The sequence below is a fragment of the Triturus cristatus genome, chromosome 2_2 (assembly GCF_964204655.1).
Source record: "Triturus cristatus chromosome 2_2, aTriCri1.1, whole genome shotgun sequence".
NCBI lineage: Eukaryota > Metazoa > Chordata > Amphibia > Caudata > Salamandridae > Triturus > Triturus cristatus.
In genome coordinates, this window is record NC_140582.1 from 1,152,126,360 (window position 1) to 1,152,144,174 (window position 17,815).

Genomic DNA, 17,815 nt, shown 5'->3' on the forward strand with positions numbered 1-17,815 from the left:
CAGGATTAGAAGATTTCATGTTTTCTCCAGGCCACTCACTGACTTTTGATTCAGGCACACAGTGTTCCGATGAGACTCTGAATTTGGCCTTCAATCTTTTCAGACAAGGGACTAACTTGGGAACTTTTTTCCTATGATTTGATTTTTTTTCCAAATTTGTATTTTTTCATTTTTTGGCACAGTAATCTGGTTATAGTAGAACTATTCTTAGAGAACAGAATTCTTTGAAAATCTTCCAGGGACATTATGCCACCTTGTCACATCAACAATTTATTTGTGTTTAACCGGATATGAAATGGTTTCGGCCCTTTTTCTTCTGTATTAACAAGCCATATCATCATGTGTATATATTTCTGGTTCATTCTTTGTGGCATTTCCAATGCACACATGTATTATAATGAAACATTGCTTTGAATATGTAGAGCACCTAATGCATAGCAATGGTTTTGTAATGCATTTTTAGGACATATGTTTTTAGATATGTTTTAGCATGTTTGATTGTCATGCGATATTCTCTTTTAGACATGTTTAGGATTTAGTAATGTCGTTCATACGAAACTGGAGTGGGTGTTGTGTGTAGATTTAGATTTCGTATATAGGTCTCCCGATTTATGCCCTTATATAGGTACAATTCATATTGCCCTTATTTAGGCATAGAAAATCCAGCCCTTATTTAGGCATTGTCCATGCTAACCAAATACAGGCATGGTCGCCTACATCCGTCAATCCACGTCACAACGAGTTCTTGGAAAACAAGACTCTTAAGCCTTTAGGAATTTCCCTTGCTTGGATATTGATTTCTCCAAGAACTCATTTATTTGCATGAACATCTATTCCTTAGGGGTTCATTTATGACGTTCCGATGTACGTTAATACAGGCATTCCTAAACGCCTTCAAGGTATAAATATACCTGTACTAGCCCTGGCAAACCACGGTTCCGGTACGGTCCAGTTCGACTGCCTACTTGTTGTTCGCCACGGCACGTTCGGAAGGAGATCAAGTTCCAGCCTGATGCACGGACCAGACGCGGTCATCCTCCTCGCAGAGAATCCAGCTCCAGTGTTTGACTCCCCTTGCGAGGTGTTCGATATCGAGTCCCGGAAAGAGATTCCAACCTCGCACATTCTAAGGTATGGAGCAGACTAGAACTTAGAGAAACTTTTGGCAACTCTTGGCAAAACTAAAACTTTAGCTAGCTATACTTTAGAAAACAGCACCTACTTCTTACCTTGTACTACACTTAGGTTAGGTACACTGGGGTAGAACAATTTAGAAGCATCAGATGAGTATTCACATTTTAGCCTGTGTTATTTATGTATGTATTTTATGAATATATGTCATAGCTACAAACCATGCTATTGTAGTATTTTATCTTACTGCTAACTCTGTACATATTGTACTTCGCAGCCTGTCTTATCATTGTAGCAGTTCATATCTCTTGCACGAGAAATAAGACTGTTCAATAAACCCTTTTTATTGAAACGCCCGTCTCTCTATTTCTATGCAACTCTGTAGAAACGAAGCATGCACGACTGACTGAGTGAAACTTATCTATTGTTTCCACGGTTCTGAGATTGATCCGACTCTGAGGGAAACAAAGTTGTCATGTTTATGCAGTTGTCAGAAACGAATCCCTTCTTGTTTATTCAAGAAGTTTCTAGTGACCTCTGAGTTAGCTGGCACACACAAGTAATTAAGTTTAATGTACTCGATAGAGACATACTGACCTCAGTCCTATGTCAAATCTATAGTGTATATTATTCCAATGCGCAGAGCCTATCAGGGATATAGGAATTACACTACAGCGGACAGAGGGAAGGAATGCTTTGAGTGCAAGACGAATCGCCCGAAGCTTCAGAAGGTTGATTTGGAGCCCGGACTCTGCCGGAGACCAGAGGCCTCTGATCACTGCCTCTCCCATGTGGCTTCCCAATCTCAGAAGGGATGCGTCTGTCACCACTGTGTGCTCTGGTTGGGGAAGGGAGAGAGATCTGCCATTGACCTAATCCTGGTTCGTGAGCTACCACTGCACCTGTCGAGCAGTGCCCTGCGACATCTGGACACAATCGGACGGATTCCCCTGATGCTGTGCCCACTGGAACTTCAGGTCCCACTGCAGAGCCCTCATATGCCATCTGGCATGATCGACCAGCAGGAGGCCATAAGGCCCAGCAGCCTCAGGGTCATACGGACCAAAACCCAGGATAGAGGCTGAAAGATCTGAATCACAGCCCGAATATCCCAGACTCGCTGCTCGCGAGGATAAACCGAAAACTGCGTCGTGTTTAGAACCGCTCCGATGAAGAGGAGCTTCTGAGAGGGAATCAGGTGCGACTTCGGCGCATTGATGGAGAACCCCAGCAGATGCAGGAGGTCGGCCGTAGTCTGGAGGTGGGAGACAACTGCCTGGGGCGAACCCGCCTTCAACAGCCAGTCCTCGAGGTAGGGGAAGACTGACACCCCTGACCTGCACAGATGAGCTGCTACCACCACCATCACTTTCGTGAACAGCCGAGGGGCACTGGTATGGCCCAAGGGGAGCACGGCAAACTGAAAATGCTCCGGGCCTACAGTGAACTGCAGGTAACGCCGGTGGGCATGCAGGACGAGAATGTGAAAATAAGTGTCCTGCAAGTCCAACGCTACCATCCAGTCTCCAGGGTCCAGGGCAGACAGGACCTGAGTTAGAGTCAGCATCTTGAACTTCTCCTTCGGGAGGAAGTGATTGACATCCCGGAGGTCCAAGATGGGGCGCAGGCCCCCCTTGTCCTTCTTGGGGACCAGGAAGTAGTGGGAATAGCAACCACTCCCTACTTCCTGATCGGGAACGTACTCGATGGCCCCCTTGGCCACGAGGGCCGAGACTTCCTGGCAGAGAAGAGCCAAATGATCCCCGACATGTGGTGGTACCGAGGTGGCATGGCTGGAGGGGGGGGACAGAGAGGGCAGCGAGTAACCTTGGAAGATTATCTGCAACACCCACTTGTCTGGCGTAATCTCGCGCCAGTGGTGGAGGTGAACCCTGCCACCCACTGGTGTGGGGTGGCCCCTGAAGCTCGGATTAGGAAGGTTTCGAGGCGGAAGCGGCCGGGGTGGAAGTGGACTGCCCCGCACGCTGGTTACCAGACCCGCTCATGCGGAACCCGCGTCCGCGGCCTCGCTGAGACTGGTTCTGCACAGGCTTGCTGGAAGAGCGCGCCTGGGCACCTCTGCCCTGGCCATGAAAGGAACAAAACCCCGTCGTGGCAGGAGTTTTCGAGGAAAGACCCAAAGACTTGGCTGTGGCACGAGAGTCTTTAAAGCGCTCGAGGGCATTGTCCGCCTAATCACCAAAAAGGCGGGAGCCATCGAAGGGCATGTCCATGAGCGAGCTCTGGACATCGGGCGAGAAGCCAGTGGAAAACAACCAGGCGTGGCGCCGCAACGCCACTGTTGGGGAAATCGCCATGCCAAACGAATCAGCAGTGTCCAAACCACACCTGATGGCAAACTTCGCCGCATCCTTGCCCTCCGCAATTGTTTGGGAAAGGACAGCCTGGGCCTCCTCAGAGCACTGAGGCAGAACCTCTGCCACCAAATCCCACACTGCGTGAGAGTAACGACCCAACAAGCAGGCGGTATTAACTGACCTCAACCCCAAACTGAGAACAACCTCTTGCCATATTGGTCCAGCCTCTTAGAGTCCTTATCCGGCGGAGCCGAGGGAAAGGCACACTGCGATATCGAGGCCTGAATGACCAGGCTCTCAGGCGTGGGGTGAGTTGTCAAGAAGGCGGGATCACCAGGCGCCGGGCGATGACGCCTAGCGACGTCCTTATCCACCGGCGCCCCCGAGGTCGGCCGCAACCAAGTACCCAAGAGGACTTCGGCAAGGGCATCACTGAAAGGGAGCAGCGGCTCCGATGACGCAGACGCCGTCTGGAGCACCTCCGTAAGGAGGTTGGTCTTAAGGGCCACCGTAGGGAGGTTTAGGTTGAGAGTCTCCGCGGCTCGACGCAGCACCATAGTGTAGGAAGCACCCTCCTCCATAGTAGGCGGAGGCGAGGCAAACCCCGGGTCAGAAGACAAATCAAGTTCACCCGCGTCTTGAAGGTCATCCACCCAATCCTGCTCGGAGTCACACTGCCGCGCAAGGGGGTCCTCGGAGCCGTACCAGTCCTCATCCGGCTACGGGGTAGAAGGAGCCGGTCGCGGCGGCAGGACTGGAGCCGGAGAGGGGTCCAGCGGCGCCGGGAGTGGCACCGGCCGGGGCCAAACCAGAGCCCCATCCCAATGAGGATCCCAGGTCAGAACGAAATGGTCCGCGAACCGAGGCTGGGGTGGGATAAACGGCACCCAGTGCAGTGCCTGTGGCGGAGCCAGGGGCGGCGCCGGGGCCGGAGCCAAGGGCAGCGCCGGGGCCAGAGCCAGCGGCGTTGCACCTTGTGGCACCGGCTCCAGAGCCGCAGGCGCTTGATCCAGTGGCTCCGGGGCTGGTGCCGCCGGGTCAACAGAATCAAGGCAGCAAGAAACTCTTGCCGCTGTGCGGGAGTTGCCGACGGACCCTGGTATAGCGGGTAGGCCGTGGGACTCCCAGGCTCCAGAGGAGCCGCAGGAGCAGAGCCCCTGTTCCCCACATCCGCCTCCGGGGAGCGACGGGGGGACATCGGAGAGCGAAAAAGCTTCTTCGACAACTTCTTATGGCGTCGCTTACCGGAATCTGAAGGTGAAGACTTAGAGACCGAGGAGCGACGAACGCGGTCCCGCAAACGGCCGCTAGACCCAGAGCGGCGGTGAGAGGAGTGCCGGACCTCCAGCAACTTCCGGCGCTGCTCCCGTAATGCCTTCGGGGCCATGGCACGGCAGTCCCGACAATCCCGAGAGTCACGGTCGGTCTCCAGGCAGTAGAGGCAGACATCATGGGGGTCCGCCACCGACATATTACAGTGGCACGACCCGCAAGGCTTAAAGCCGGGCATCCCTAGGTGCACCAGGAGACGAGAAGACAAAAAGTCTCACAAAGTGGTCAAAAATTGACCGAGGTACGGGCTCAATCCGGATCTGCACTTTCGGCGCGGAAAAAGAAAGAACTGACGTCAGCGCGCATGGGTGGCGCCTAAGTAGTCTCCGTGACGTCATCCCGGCGTGCACGATGCCAGTGACGGGCTTGGAGCCGCACGGTGCTGCCTGCTTTCGCGCAGGGGTACTGCTAAGCAGAAACTTTCCGGATCCAGACTGATGCCTGGGGAATATTCTAAGGTAAGGAATCTATTACTAACGTGTCTCTTTCAGATTCTATAACTAACGTGTTTCTTTCAGATCACAAAGTTTATTTGGCTCTGCTTGCAAAAATTGCCTCATTTTTGTATGGGATTGCATGAGTATTTAGGTTAAGGCAGACTATTAGCAAGGTGTATATTTAATTAAGAGAATGAAACAAGTCACAAAACTTAAGGGAGTACGGCTTGCCCTGTTTACACCCGTAGGAAAAGCAGCCCAGGGTATTCTATAAGCACAAAATGTGAAAAATCTAGTTGTCTATTTCCCACATCTCACAATGCCATTCACAACACTTTTCTTGAGTGGAGCTTTACCCCTAAATCGCGGAGGACTGGTAGTACATAGTATTGTTTAGGTTAAGGTGGCATATAGAGAATGAACTGAAATTCATGGCCATATGTTCAAACATGCACAAGTCTGCCATCTCCTGGCATGCCAAAATTTCTAATGTTTATTAAGTCTGAACAGCTGCTGGAGATACTGTAACGAGTTGGCAACCTATTGTAGTATTCTTATGAACATAGTACGTGTTTTTACATAACTTTGAAGTGTATTACATTTCCTCTATCATGACACGGTCCCAGATGCTGATGATGGTTTCAATATATGCATGGAGATGGGAGCAGTTCACAGGTCCAAATAAACAGAAACAGTAGTGTGGGTAAAAGGTAGATTCAAGTTTGTCAAGATAAATAAAGTTAGGTGTGGAATGAGAGTTTAAAACGGTTTACCTGAAAACTTAACTCTGCCCAAAATGTGGTAAACATTTCCGGTAAAAGGACTCGACTTAATGCAGGACTTAATTGCTGAAAAAAATATACATGAGAAGAGGTTAGAATTACTTTTACAACCTGGGCTTTTTTTATAATCACAGCTAAAAGAAAACACTAGTCTCAAAGTGCTTTGCTTTATGGGATACATTGTATAGGAATAATACATTTCTCTTTAGGTTTTTGAGGATCAGTGTGTTTGCATTATTTTGAAAACTTTTTTTGCTTTTCTGGCGAATACTGTATTCGTTCAGCATGCTTGATACAGCCACCTGTTTAAACATATACAGGGCATCAGGAGAGGGCCACGGATACAACTATGGGAAGAAAAAGTAGACCCTTTTAAGATGCTATAGCTTTACTTATTAAGACAGACATGATCTTCATCGGGCCCTCACCAACTCCTAATAGCAAATAAATATAGCTTCATTGGACAGACAACTTCTGAGCTCAGGGAACAAGTCCCAGCCTGGCTTGTGCTGAATGTCTCCAGCACGCAATCTGCTTTTTCACCCCACAGCTTCCAATTACGGGATGTCTGGGCAGTTATTCTGGCCTGTAGATCACCTGAACAACATACTGACCTGAGTCAAAAACTATGGCGCAACACAGCAGTTCTCACACCCAAGGTATAACGATCAGTATAGAAACAATGGTTCTTATGGACTGCTTCTAAGGCGTATTCAGTATACGACTTAGAAGAGTTTCAAAAAATCCTCTCACAGTAATCATTCCAGTGCCTTTTCTGGGAGAGACAAAATGGAGATCCCTCGCCTAGTGAATTTTCCCAGGAACTAGATGCAGGCCTTTCAGCAATTCCTTCACAAGTTGACAGATGGTATTGTGCAGCTCCACATTGAATCCGTTCCACTCCGGATACGACGTTGGGCCCGTATATATGTGCCACCTATGTACGCTGACAAGTATCTTTCCGATAACTGTCCACGCCATCTGACGTGGAGCTATGGAAATCAGGTAATGCAGTGTGCAGATCTTGAGAATAGGCATCTTATTAATGGACAGTATGAGTCCATTCCACAGAAAAGGAAGGAAGGAGGGAGGGGTGGGTGTTCAGGAATCTGCAATTAGATAGAGCAGAAAAGACGTTATGGATGTACGAGTTACTTACCTTCGGTAATGATGTATCTGGTAGAGAAGATTCTAGCCGCAGATTCCTTCACGTAGAATTATCACCAGGCGTGAGACTGGATCCGGAAACTTTTTGCCACAGCATCCCTGCGTGCCGGAGCAACCTCACGCGACTCCGCCCAGGCGGTGTACGAGCACGTGACGTCAGCGAGGTAACATAAGACCCGTCCCGGCGCAACCACATCAGTTTTCTTCGGAGAACTTTTCCGCACCAAAACTGTGGAAGCATGGGAACAGTGGGCGAAGAGCAGAAAAATTGGAAAGAAACGGTGTCTAACACCACCACCAGGGTAGTGCCAACACCGCAGAACCCAAGGGCAGGGAAATAAGAAAGAAGAACAAGCAGAAACCTGCGCAGTCACCCTGCCAGCACATAGACAACCTCCCATCCCTGTGCCCTGGAGGCAAGAACAGGCGTAAAATCATGGCACACGTAGGAAGCCCACCCCCCATCCTGAGCAAGGAATGGGACCAGTCCCAAGACAGCCAGGGACAACAAACTTCCAAGCCACCCCAACCTAGAGGGCAACCACCCACAAGGGACAAGGGCAAGACAAGGCCAGATGACCCTTAATCAGAGGAAAGCAATGGAAGGAGGGGAGGGAGGACAGGGATAGAAAGCAATCTCACCAAAACCTGGAGTAGCCAGAGCAGCAGGGCACCGGAGCAGCGGAACCCCATCCTCCAAGGACCAAAGGAGGAATGAACCGCCCCCGGGCGGAGTCACCCGCAAGAACAAGGAAGGCACTCACAGGAGACACAGCCCCCCACCGGAAAGCGAATACCGAAGACCAACCCATGGGTCCTCGCAGAATGGGGGAGGGAAGGGCGGGCAGTGAAGGAATCTGCGCCTAGAATCGTCTCTACCAGATACATCGTTACCGAAGGTAAGTAATTCGTACATCTGCTAGAGACTACTAGCCGCAGATTCCTTCACGTAGAATAGATACCCTAGCAATACCTCCTGGGAAGGAGGGTCTGCGAAAGGACCCCACCAGCCAAAGCAGAACAGAGGGCCCCACAGGGGACCAGAGCTGTGGACCAGGTAGAACCTCGCCCCTGCCAGGCCAAGGGAACCCCCACAAGTAGACCCCACCAACCCCATAGGGAGGTAGGAGGGAAAGAAGGCTGAAGAGGCCCGTACACTCACAGCAGAGGAGCCAAGGGCAAGGACTGAGAGGCCGAAGCACCCCACTCCCCTCACAAGGCAACATAGCTTCTGCCCAATGCCAAGACAGGAAAGCAGAAGAAGAAGAAGCCTGGAGGACCCAAGGAAACTAGGGAAAAGAAGGCAAACCCACTCCAGATGGAAAGCAGCCTGCCAGCCAGAACAGTGCTGGCAGTCAAAGCCAGAAGCAAGAAGAACAGCCCGAGGCCCCAGGAAGGCTGAGTAGGCGACGCCTAGCAAGGGAGAACACAGGATCATCCCAGACCTCAGGATAGGAGCATGGAGAGGAGGAGATGCCCGGGCCACCACTACGAGTGGCCGTGCGCATAACCTCAGGAAGCAAAAGCAACCTACCTAAACGCCATGGAGAACAGGCACCCGAAGGCGACCAGCACCCTCTAGCAGAGCGCAAGTCATATGACAGCTACCACTACCCCACATAGGGTACGTTAAGTCCCAAGATATGGGAACCCTCTTTGGAAGAACTTCCGCCGCAGAGGAAAAAACAAAAGAGCCACGGGGAAAGAAACACCCCCGCTGTAGGCTTGACAAGGAGCCCAAACAAAGCAGAAGACCCAATATTAGAGCCAAGTCTGTGCAACAACTCCTGCAGAACCACAAACAATCAACACAAGGGCCGTCCAGCAGCCAACAATGCCAAAGTCCCAAGGGAGGACGAAAACGGCTTGAACACACTGCACAGTCAGAACAGCTGGCCTAAGAAGGCCCAGAATCAACCCAACTCAGAAGTCACTGAGGAGGGGACGGAGGAGGAGGAGGATAAGGCGGAGGAGGAGGACGGAGCACTGCCAAGAGCCTTTGGATGACATTGTCGGCCGGGGCATGGAACAACAGGCTGCCATCAAACGGAAGGTCGATGAGAAACTCCTGCTTATTCTCAGGGAACACTCCATCCCGAAGCCAAGCATGGCGACGGAGCGCGACTGAGGAAGCCATGGCCCGGCCCAGCATCTCTGAGATGTCCAGAGCGGAGCAGAGAATAAACTCCGCAAGCTCCCGGCCATCCAATGCATGATGCCATAAGTCCACCAGGCCAGACTCCTGGGACGCTGCAGATCCCAGAGACTCCGCCGAGTCCCACAAACAGGAGGTGGCCCTAGCCAGCACACACAAGGTGTTAAGGGCCTGCAGGGCCGCACTGGTCGAGGCGAACATGTTGCGTCCCCAAGAGTCCAGCCAGCAGGCTTCTCGGGACGGCGGCGTCAACAGCGGCGGCAGGGAGGGAAAAGCAGTCCGCAAAAGGGGGCTGGCGGCTGAGGGGTGAAGGGAAAGACACGCCGGGTCACGCGGCGCCGGGAGGTGCCGGACCAGCAGATGCTGAGGCACCGGGTCCCCTGTGTCATGCCCCGCTGTTCGGATCGGCAGACGGTCCAGTATATAAGGTCCCTAAGCGCCCTTGAACGCGCTTAGCGTTCTAGTCTGGAGACCTGTTTCCGTCCCTGGTTCGTGTTGCCTGACTTCCGGTTGTTGGTTTCCTGCTTCCGGAGTCGCTTTCGTTGGGTTAGAGTGTTTTGCGGTTTATGCCCGCGTTCTTGGCGTTCTCGCTGAGACGCTATCTGATCCTAGTAAGATCCTGCTACTTTAGGGCGGTTTTCGTACCGCTTTGGTCTCGCCGTCATAGTTGTTACAGTTACTGTCAGTGTGGCGGCGTGAAGTATGAGTGTGTTATAATTCCTTTTCTTTTATGCAGCTCCTCTCATAGTTGCATTCACTCCTTGGTGGCGGCGTATAGCGTAAGTGGTATTTGTTTTCCCCGTTGTGTTATGGCCCAGTTCCTTATGCCCCCACTTACAGAGACTTCCTAGTCCCTAGCATTTGGCCCCACTTTTCCGCTCCCTCAATACGGCGGAATTTTCATAGTCTCGGATATTTCGGTTCGAGCTGTACACTCAATTCCCTTGTGCCTCCCAGCCTCTTGTTACGAGTGGACCGTTGTGCCTCACAGGCGCTTGGCTCACAGGTTGGGCCACACCCCTTACATATCCTCGCTGTCTCTCCACGGTAAGAGGATCATCCGTGGCAGAAGAACATCTTGATACCCGAGGGGAGCGCTAGCGTGGACCATGGTATCGGTGGCCAGTATACAACTGAAGCACGGTAACAGCGCTGTGCGCTAACCTTTATTGTTCCTAATCAAACTATTGATCAGGTGGAGGAGGTAACGGTTGTTGTTTTGCTCTAGTCTTCTAGCTCTCTACCTACTCCTGCATAGCATACAAGTTACATGGACTATAGTTGAAGAATCTGGGTTGTTGGTGCTGATTAAAGGGTGAGTTAGTTGGGTGAGGAGAGCCATACGTTACAGTGTATGGGACAGTCCCTGAATCAATCGCTTTGTGTTACATAGGGATACTGGCCTGCACTTCCCGAGGTTCATACCCCTTCTGAGTGAAGTCAACACCCACCATAGAAAAGAGCATAACCGATAGGTAGGACTTAAGACTTAGTAAGGTCTAATATTTGTAGTGAACATTGTGATAATTGACTATAATCAGACTTTCTTTACAGCAGAGAAGAGCCTCATCCTTGGTCCAGTCACAGCCACATCCTTGAAGTCACACCCACCTTTCCTTGTTTTGTTACCCTGTTTTCCCCTGGCGCGTCATCCGGTACTCTAGTGTTTGATAGAGACGGAAGGCCGTAGGGGAAGACTGAGACCTACTCTTCAAGTTCCTGACGCTCCTGCAGAATATCCTGAGGACCCTTACACCCTGAGGCAGGACGCTTCCAAGCCCCCATCAGGGAAGAAAGGAGCGAACCTTCAAAGGGAAGTAAGATTCCCCTCCCACCAGAGCCCTGGTGGAGGACATCCAATAGATGGTCCGCAGGAGAGTGAGCCACCGGATCACCCATGCGCAGGATGCCCACAGCCGTGGACACCGCGTGAGCGAAGGCCGCACCCGCCTCCGTAGGTCCCCGCGGTGGAGAAATCAGCTCCTCCGTGGGCGACAGCTGCAAACTAAGGCGGCCGTCCCGAGGCCAAGCGGGGCGGGCAAGGGCCAGACCTGGAAGTCAGAAGGAGCCGAAGAATGAGGGACCTGCCGCTCTTCCGACGAACACCTCTGTCCCAGGAAGGGCGGGGGGCCGCCCTTCGATGCCGGTGAAAAAGACACCACGCGGCGACCAGTCTCCGGGGCGGACGACACCAATATGCATGCCTTCGGAGAAGAAGGTTTATTTAGAAGAAACAAGGTCCCATTCAAATCTAGATACAATTTAAATATCACAATTTTCCAATCAAAAATTGGATTTAATGTTATATTCAGAAGGTGATTTAATTATAATACAATTGCTAAGAACAAAAAATACATGTGGTGAGATAAGTGAGCAGCCCGTGAGTAGTAAAAGGAAATCAGCCGATTTCCTAACCGCAGGCAAGTAACTTAAAATGTGACTTTTTGTGTATCTAGGATAAAGATTATTGAAAGTCACAATTGAAAAACATCTCATGCTCTAGTACAAAATTGCAGTGTATCATCAGGAGATTAGAGATGTAGGTCGACGACGTTTCGATCCCCAATTGGATGGTGGGATCTCTTCAGGACTAGCAAGGTGATGGAATGCCGGGGAAAGTGTGTTGTGAAGATCAATAGTTGGAAAGAGCCGTTCCAATCATACACGCTGAACAGGTGCAGCAGAAAATATGTCTCCTGGCGCGCGTTAGCCGGAAAACAGAACAGGAAAGGGAAGCGGTGGTCCTGGAGAAAGGAACAGTAGACAGCGAGACGCCGTCAAGAATGGGAAAAGTGGAGGGTTGCTCCTTAGAGCGCTCCTAAACGGCAGGACCCAGTCGGGAGGGATCGGGCGGTAGTTGTTCTGAGAATTTCAAGAAGGTTTGGAGCCGTCCTAGGTCTGGATGAGGGGCAGTTAATGCCCGCGGATAAGCAATCCTTCGTGCCGGCGAGGGTTAGTGGCAGCCAGTGATGGCGGATCTGAAAGGAGATCAGCTGAGTCTGCTGAGTCTTCGATGCGAAGGCGATGCGTGAATGGAGGTTACCGGTCTGCTACCTTCGGAGAAGAAGGAGCGTCCGGACAAGGGACCTCCAAGTCACCCGCACCGGGGACCGGAGTAGAGCTGGAGCTGCACCGGCTCTAGGGCCGCCGAGGCAGCCACCTGCGCGGAGTAACGAGACGGGCCTGGGGAGTGGCACGAAGCCTCCGACAGCCGCGGCCTAGAATGAGGCGCAGATCACTCGGCAACCCATGCGGCGGCGCCAGAGAGGATTCAACCTCTGACTCGCCCTCCCACGAGGCAGCCACCTGCGTGGAGGGACGAGAGGGGCCCGGAGAGGGATGAGGGGTCTCCCCTCGGCCTCGACCCGGAGCGGGACGAGGAGGGTCCAACGACGTCCGTGGCTCCGCACGGTACAGCTGCTGCCGGCGCCGTAGTGGCGTTACCTCGGCCTTAGACAGGACCACCCTGTCAAAGGACCGAGAGGGGCTCGGGGATGCGACCCGAGCCCCGGCGACCTCCCGCGACACCACAGGGACCCCCGCGGGAGTTTGCGGCGAGTCAGAGATGCCGTGGCCTGAAGGAGGTGCCCCAGAGGAGCCACACCCCAACAGTACCACATCCTCCAAGCCTGGATCCGAACCAGTCGGCACCGGGGCCGGAGCCACCGGCAGCGCCGCAGAGGGCCCTTCGCAGAGCGAGGGATCCGCCAACGCCCCAGGAGGGGAAGGAGGAGGAGTCGCCAGCGAGGCCTGCAAAGCCACCGCGTATGTCTCCATTTGGACTCTCGACGCCCCAACACCGGGAAACGGTGGATAGGACGACACGCGGGGCCGCATCACCCGCAGAGTCCACGCCCCAGGGAGGCCGGAAACCATCCCCCGGGGACAAACTGCGACACTTACTTACCGGGGAGCGACGCTCACGTGACATCGTAGAAAGGCGAGGACGACGACCACGGCCGAGTCTGAAGCTGTCCGTCGATGCAGACCGAGGGGAGGACGTCGACCTGGAGAGAAGCGCAGAGAGAAGTTTAATTCGGCGCTCCCGCCGCGACTTCGGCTTCAACTGTTGCCACTACGTACAGTCTGTGGTGCCGTGATCCTCCCCCAAACACCACATACAAATGAGGTGAGGGTCCGTCGCCGACACAAGATGCCCACAAGATGTGCAAGTCTTAAAGCCCGAAGGCATTCGCACACTGTTCCACTAATAAATGGAAGAAAAAAGGGTCTAAAAGGCCCGTAGCAAGGATCGGATCCGCGTTGCACGCGGAAAAGAAAAAAACTGAAGTGGGCGCGCCCGGGCGGGTCTTCTGTGACCTCACTGACGTCACGTACGCGGACGACGCCTGGGCGGAGTCGCGTGATGTAGCCCTGCCCCCGGCGCGCAGGGATGCTGTGGCAAAAAGTTTCCAGATCCAGTCTCACGCCTGGGGATAATTCTACGTGAAGGAATCTGTGGCTAGTAGTCTCTATCAGATGGTTAAGTAACTTGTTCTTCTGTTAGAGACGTATAGCTGCAGATTACTTACCTTGTGAATAAATACCAAATCAGTACACCACCTCTGGTAGTGGGTCTGTGGAATGGCTCAGACAAGGAAGTCCTGTAAGACAGATTGAATGCCCGTTCCACCAGACCTGGCTATCCAGGCAGCAATGCTTTGTGAGTGTGTGGAGGATGTCCACGTTGCTGCCTGGCAAATGTCCAGAAATGGCATGCAAGCACAGTGGTTGCAGCCTTTTCTCTGTTGGAGTGAGTGCACAAGCCTTCTGTAGGTTGTTTCTTCACCTGCCCATAGCAGAGCACATGCCATCTACAGATGGGGTTCTTTTGCACAGTACTGCCTTTCTTAGCCCCAGAGCAACTGATGAAATGCAGATCGAGTCGGTAGTCTCTGGTTTGCCCATCATCAACCAATCAAGGGTTACATAGCGCAGCTATTCACCCGTAAGTGTCTCAAGGTGTTGAAGGGGGGTGGGGCTACTGAGCTGTCTGGGAGCAGGGGTTCAGTCGAAGAGCCAGGTCTTGAGATTCTTCCTGAATTGAGTCAGGGATGGGCATTGTCTGAGGTGAAGAGATGAGTGTTCCAGGTCTTGGCGGAGAGGTGGGAGAAGGATCTTCTTCCGGTTCTGGTATTGTGGATCCGTGGGACAGTGTGCAGGGCAAGTTGGGTGGAGCGAAGGTGTCTGGCGCGTATGTGAAATGAGAGGCGGTGGTTCAGATATGCTGATACTGCGCCTTGAAGAGCTTTGTAGGCATGTGTGAGTAAAAGCAAAGCACCCTCTTAAAGTCCAGCAGGTGGAAGCTGGCAAATTGACAGAATGCCCTTTGTGGAATGCAATACTACCTCAGGCAGGAATGCTGCTTTTATCCAGAGGACTAATTTGTTCAGGATTTTTTTTTTTATATGTGCATGTGCTCGAAGGGAGTGCACATCAGGTAAGTGAGTACCAAAATAAGGTCACTCTGCTGCACCACAAACAAAAGGGCCGAAAGGTAACATTTAACTATTACCAAAGCAAGGTATTGCCGGGCTAGATGCGGAGGCAAGTCTCCGACCAAAGTACTCTGATCTCCACCTCTCCCAGATGGCATCGCTAACCAGCCACTCTCACCAAGGTCAAGGGTTGAAACAATGGCATCTTAGCCCAAATGTCCTGGAAGGACGGCTTAGAAGAACAACTTACTTACCTTCGGTAACAATATATCTGTAAGAAACATTAGTTAGTGTTAGATTCCTTACCTTAAAATATCCCCAGGCGTCAGACTGGATCTGTAAAGTTTTCGCTAGCAGTACATCTGCGCGTCAGTAGGTGGCGTTGTGCGGCTCCAAGTCCGTCGCTGGCGTCGTATATGCCGAGATGACGTCACGGAGACTACTTAGGCGCCACCTATGCGCGCTGGCATCAGTTCTGTACATGACTTTCTGCGCCAGGAATGCAGAGCCATGCACGACACTGACCGCTGGTGCATAAAACTAGGGCCCTAAAAGGGATGACCTTAACCCTAGAAATCAGTTCGCAGAACGGGGAGGATGGGTGGGGCAGTAAGGAATCTAATACTAACTAATGTTTCTTACAGATATATTGTTACCGAAGGTAAGTAACTTGTTCATCTGAAAGAAACACGTTAGTATTAGATTCCTTACCTTAGAATACATACCCCAGCAATACCAACCCCGGTGGTGGGTCTACGAACTAAGATCACACCAGAAAATCCCGGAGAACAGAACGGCCAAAGAAGCCGTCTCTCTGGACTTGGCTGTCAAGGCAATAATGCTTGGTTAAGGTATGCAGCGAGGACCACGTAGCTGCCTGACAGATATCCTGCAAAGGGACTCCCCGTCCCAGAGCGGTAGTGGCTGCCGTCGCCCGAGTAGAATGGGCACGCAGCCCCACATGAGGATCCTTCTCAGCCAAGGAAAACAGACCTTAATACACAAAACGACGCACCGAGAGATGGTTCGCTTGTGCACTGGCCGCCCCTTGTTAGCGCCCACGTAGCCAACGAAGAGTTGGTTGTCCACCTGGAACTGCTTTGTGCGATCCAGATAAAAGGAGAGCGCACGTTTTGGGTCCAGACGGTGGAGCCTCTCTTCCTCTTTCGAGGGATGCGGGGGCGGAAAGAAGGTGGGTAAGGTAATGGACTGCCCGATGTGAAAGGCAGTAACCACCTTGGGAAGAAAAGAAGGGCGAGTCCTCAGAACAACCTTGTCCTGATGGAGAGAGAGGAAAGGAGGTTTAGAAGAAAGAGCCTGGAGCTCACTCACTCTTCTGGCAGAGGTGATGGCAACGAGGAAAGCAGTCTTGAGAGTCAGAAGACGAAGAGGACAGTTATGAAGTGGCTCAAAGGGAGCGCACATCAGATAAGTTAACACCAGATTCAAGTCCCACTGAGGCATTACAAAGGGAACAGGAGGAAACATGTGAGTAATGCCTTTCAAGAATCTATTGACAACAGGGGACTTGAAAATAGAAGGCTGATCAGGAAGCCTCAAGAAGGCTGAAACAGCTGAAAGATATCCCTTGATGGTGCCCAGAGCAGAGCCCTGCTGGGCCAGGGAAAGAAAAAAGAGGAGAACCTTCGAAAGAGGGGTGGAAAGGGGATCCACAGCCTTTGCTGTGCACCATGCCACAAATTTGTTCCACTTGCAGGCGTATACCGTTTTAGTGGAAGGATGCCTGGCTGCCAGAATGACATCACAGACTTCTGGAGGCAAGTCAAATGGCATCAACTGCCGCCGCTCAATCTCCACGCATGGAGGTGGAGGCTGGACAGGTTCGGGTGGAGGACTGTCCCCTGCTGCTGCGACAGAAAGTCCTCCTGAAGAGGCAGTCGAATCGGGGGATCGGTTGACAGACTGAGTAGCTCGGGATACCAGTATCTTCGTGCCCAATCCGGAGCCACAAGGATGACTTGGGCCTGGTCGCGCAAAATCTTCTTCAGCACTCTGGGCAGAAGTGGTATAGGCGGAAAGGCTTATAACAGACCGCAACTCCACTCGCGACGAAAAGCGTCTCCGAGCGAGTGCCGCCTTGGAAATTCCAACGCACTGAACTGATGACATTGTGCGTTCTTTTCGGTGGCAAATAGATCTAACCAAGGCTCTCCCCACTGCCGAAAGAGACCTTGCGCCATGTCTGAGCTCAGACGCCATTCGTGATCCATCATGCACCGACGGCTGAGTTCGTACGCCCTGGCGTTCAGAGAGCCTGCCAGGTGTTGAACCACCAGGGTGATGCCCTGATGTTCCAGCCATGTCCAGAGGCGCAGAGCCTCCTGACAAAGTGTCCATGACCCCAACCCGCCTTGTTTGTTGCAATACCACATGGCGGTGGTGTTGTCCGTTAACACCTGCACTACACTTCCCCGGACAGAGGGAAGGAATGCCTTCAGTGCAAGCCGTATCGCCAGCAGCTCCAATAGGTTGATATGGAGCCGGGACTCCGCCAGAGACCAGAGGCCTCTGATCTCCGCCTCTCCCATGTGGCCCTCCATCCCAGGAGGGACGCATCCGTCACCACTACGTGTTCCGGTTGGGGTAGGGAGAGGGATCTGCCACCGACCCAATCGCGGTCCGTGAGCCACCACTGCAACTGTCTTGCAGTGCCCTCCAAGATCAGGACGTGGTCGGACAGGTTACCCTGATGTTGAGCCCACTGGAACTTCAGGTCCCACTGCAGAGCCTGCATCCGCCACCTGGCGTGATGTACCAGCAGGATGCAGGAGGCCATCAGACCCAGCAGCCGAAGGGCCATCCTGACCAAAACTGGGGATAAAGGCTGAAAGATCGGAATCAGAGCCTGAATATCCCGAACCCGCTGTTCGGGAGGATAGACCCGAAACTGCGCCGAGTCCAGAACCGCTCCGATGAAGAGGAGCATCTGGGAGGGACTCCGATGTGACTTCGGCACGTTGATGGAGAACCCCAGCGAATGCAGGAGGTCGGCCGTAGTCTGGAGGTGGGAGATGACTGTTCGGGACAAGCCCGC

At 52.5% G+C, this 17,815-nt stretch overlaps 1 protein-coding gene across 1 annotated transcript in view; it reads right to left on the minus strand.

Annotated features, from left to right (window-relative positions):
• DNAAF9 (dynein axonemal assembly factor 9) overlaps nucleotides 1-17,815 on the minus strand; it is a 1,049,036-nt gene that overhangs the window by 143,431 nt on the left and 887,790 nt on the right. Inside the window, exon 33 of the mRNA XM_085642690.1 lies at nucleotides 5,992-6,066. Within this exon, the coding sequence (XP_085498816.1) occupies nucleotides 5,992-6,066 (75 nt within the window). The remainder of the gene's footprint in view (nucleotides 1-5,991; nucleotides 6,067-17,815) is intronic.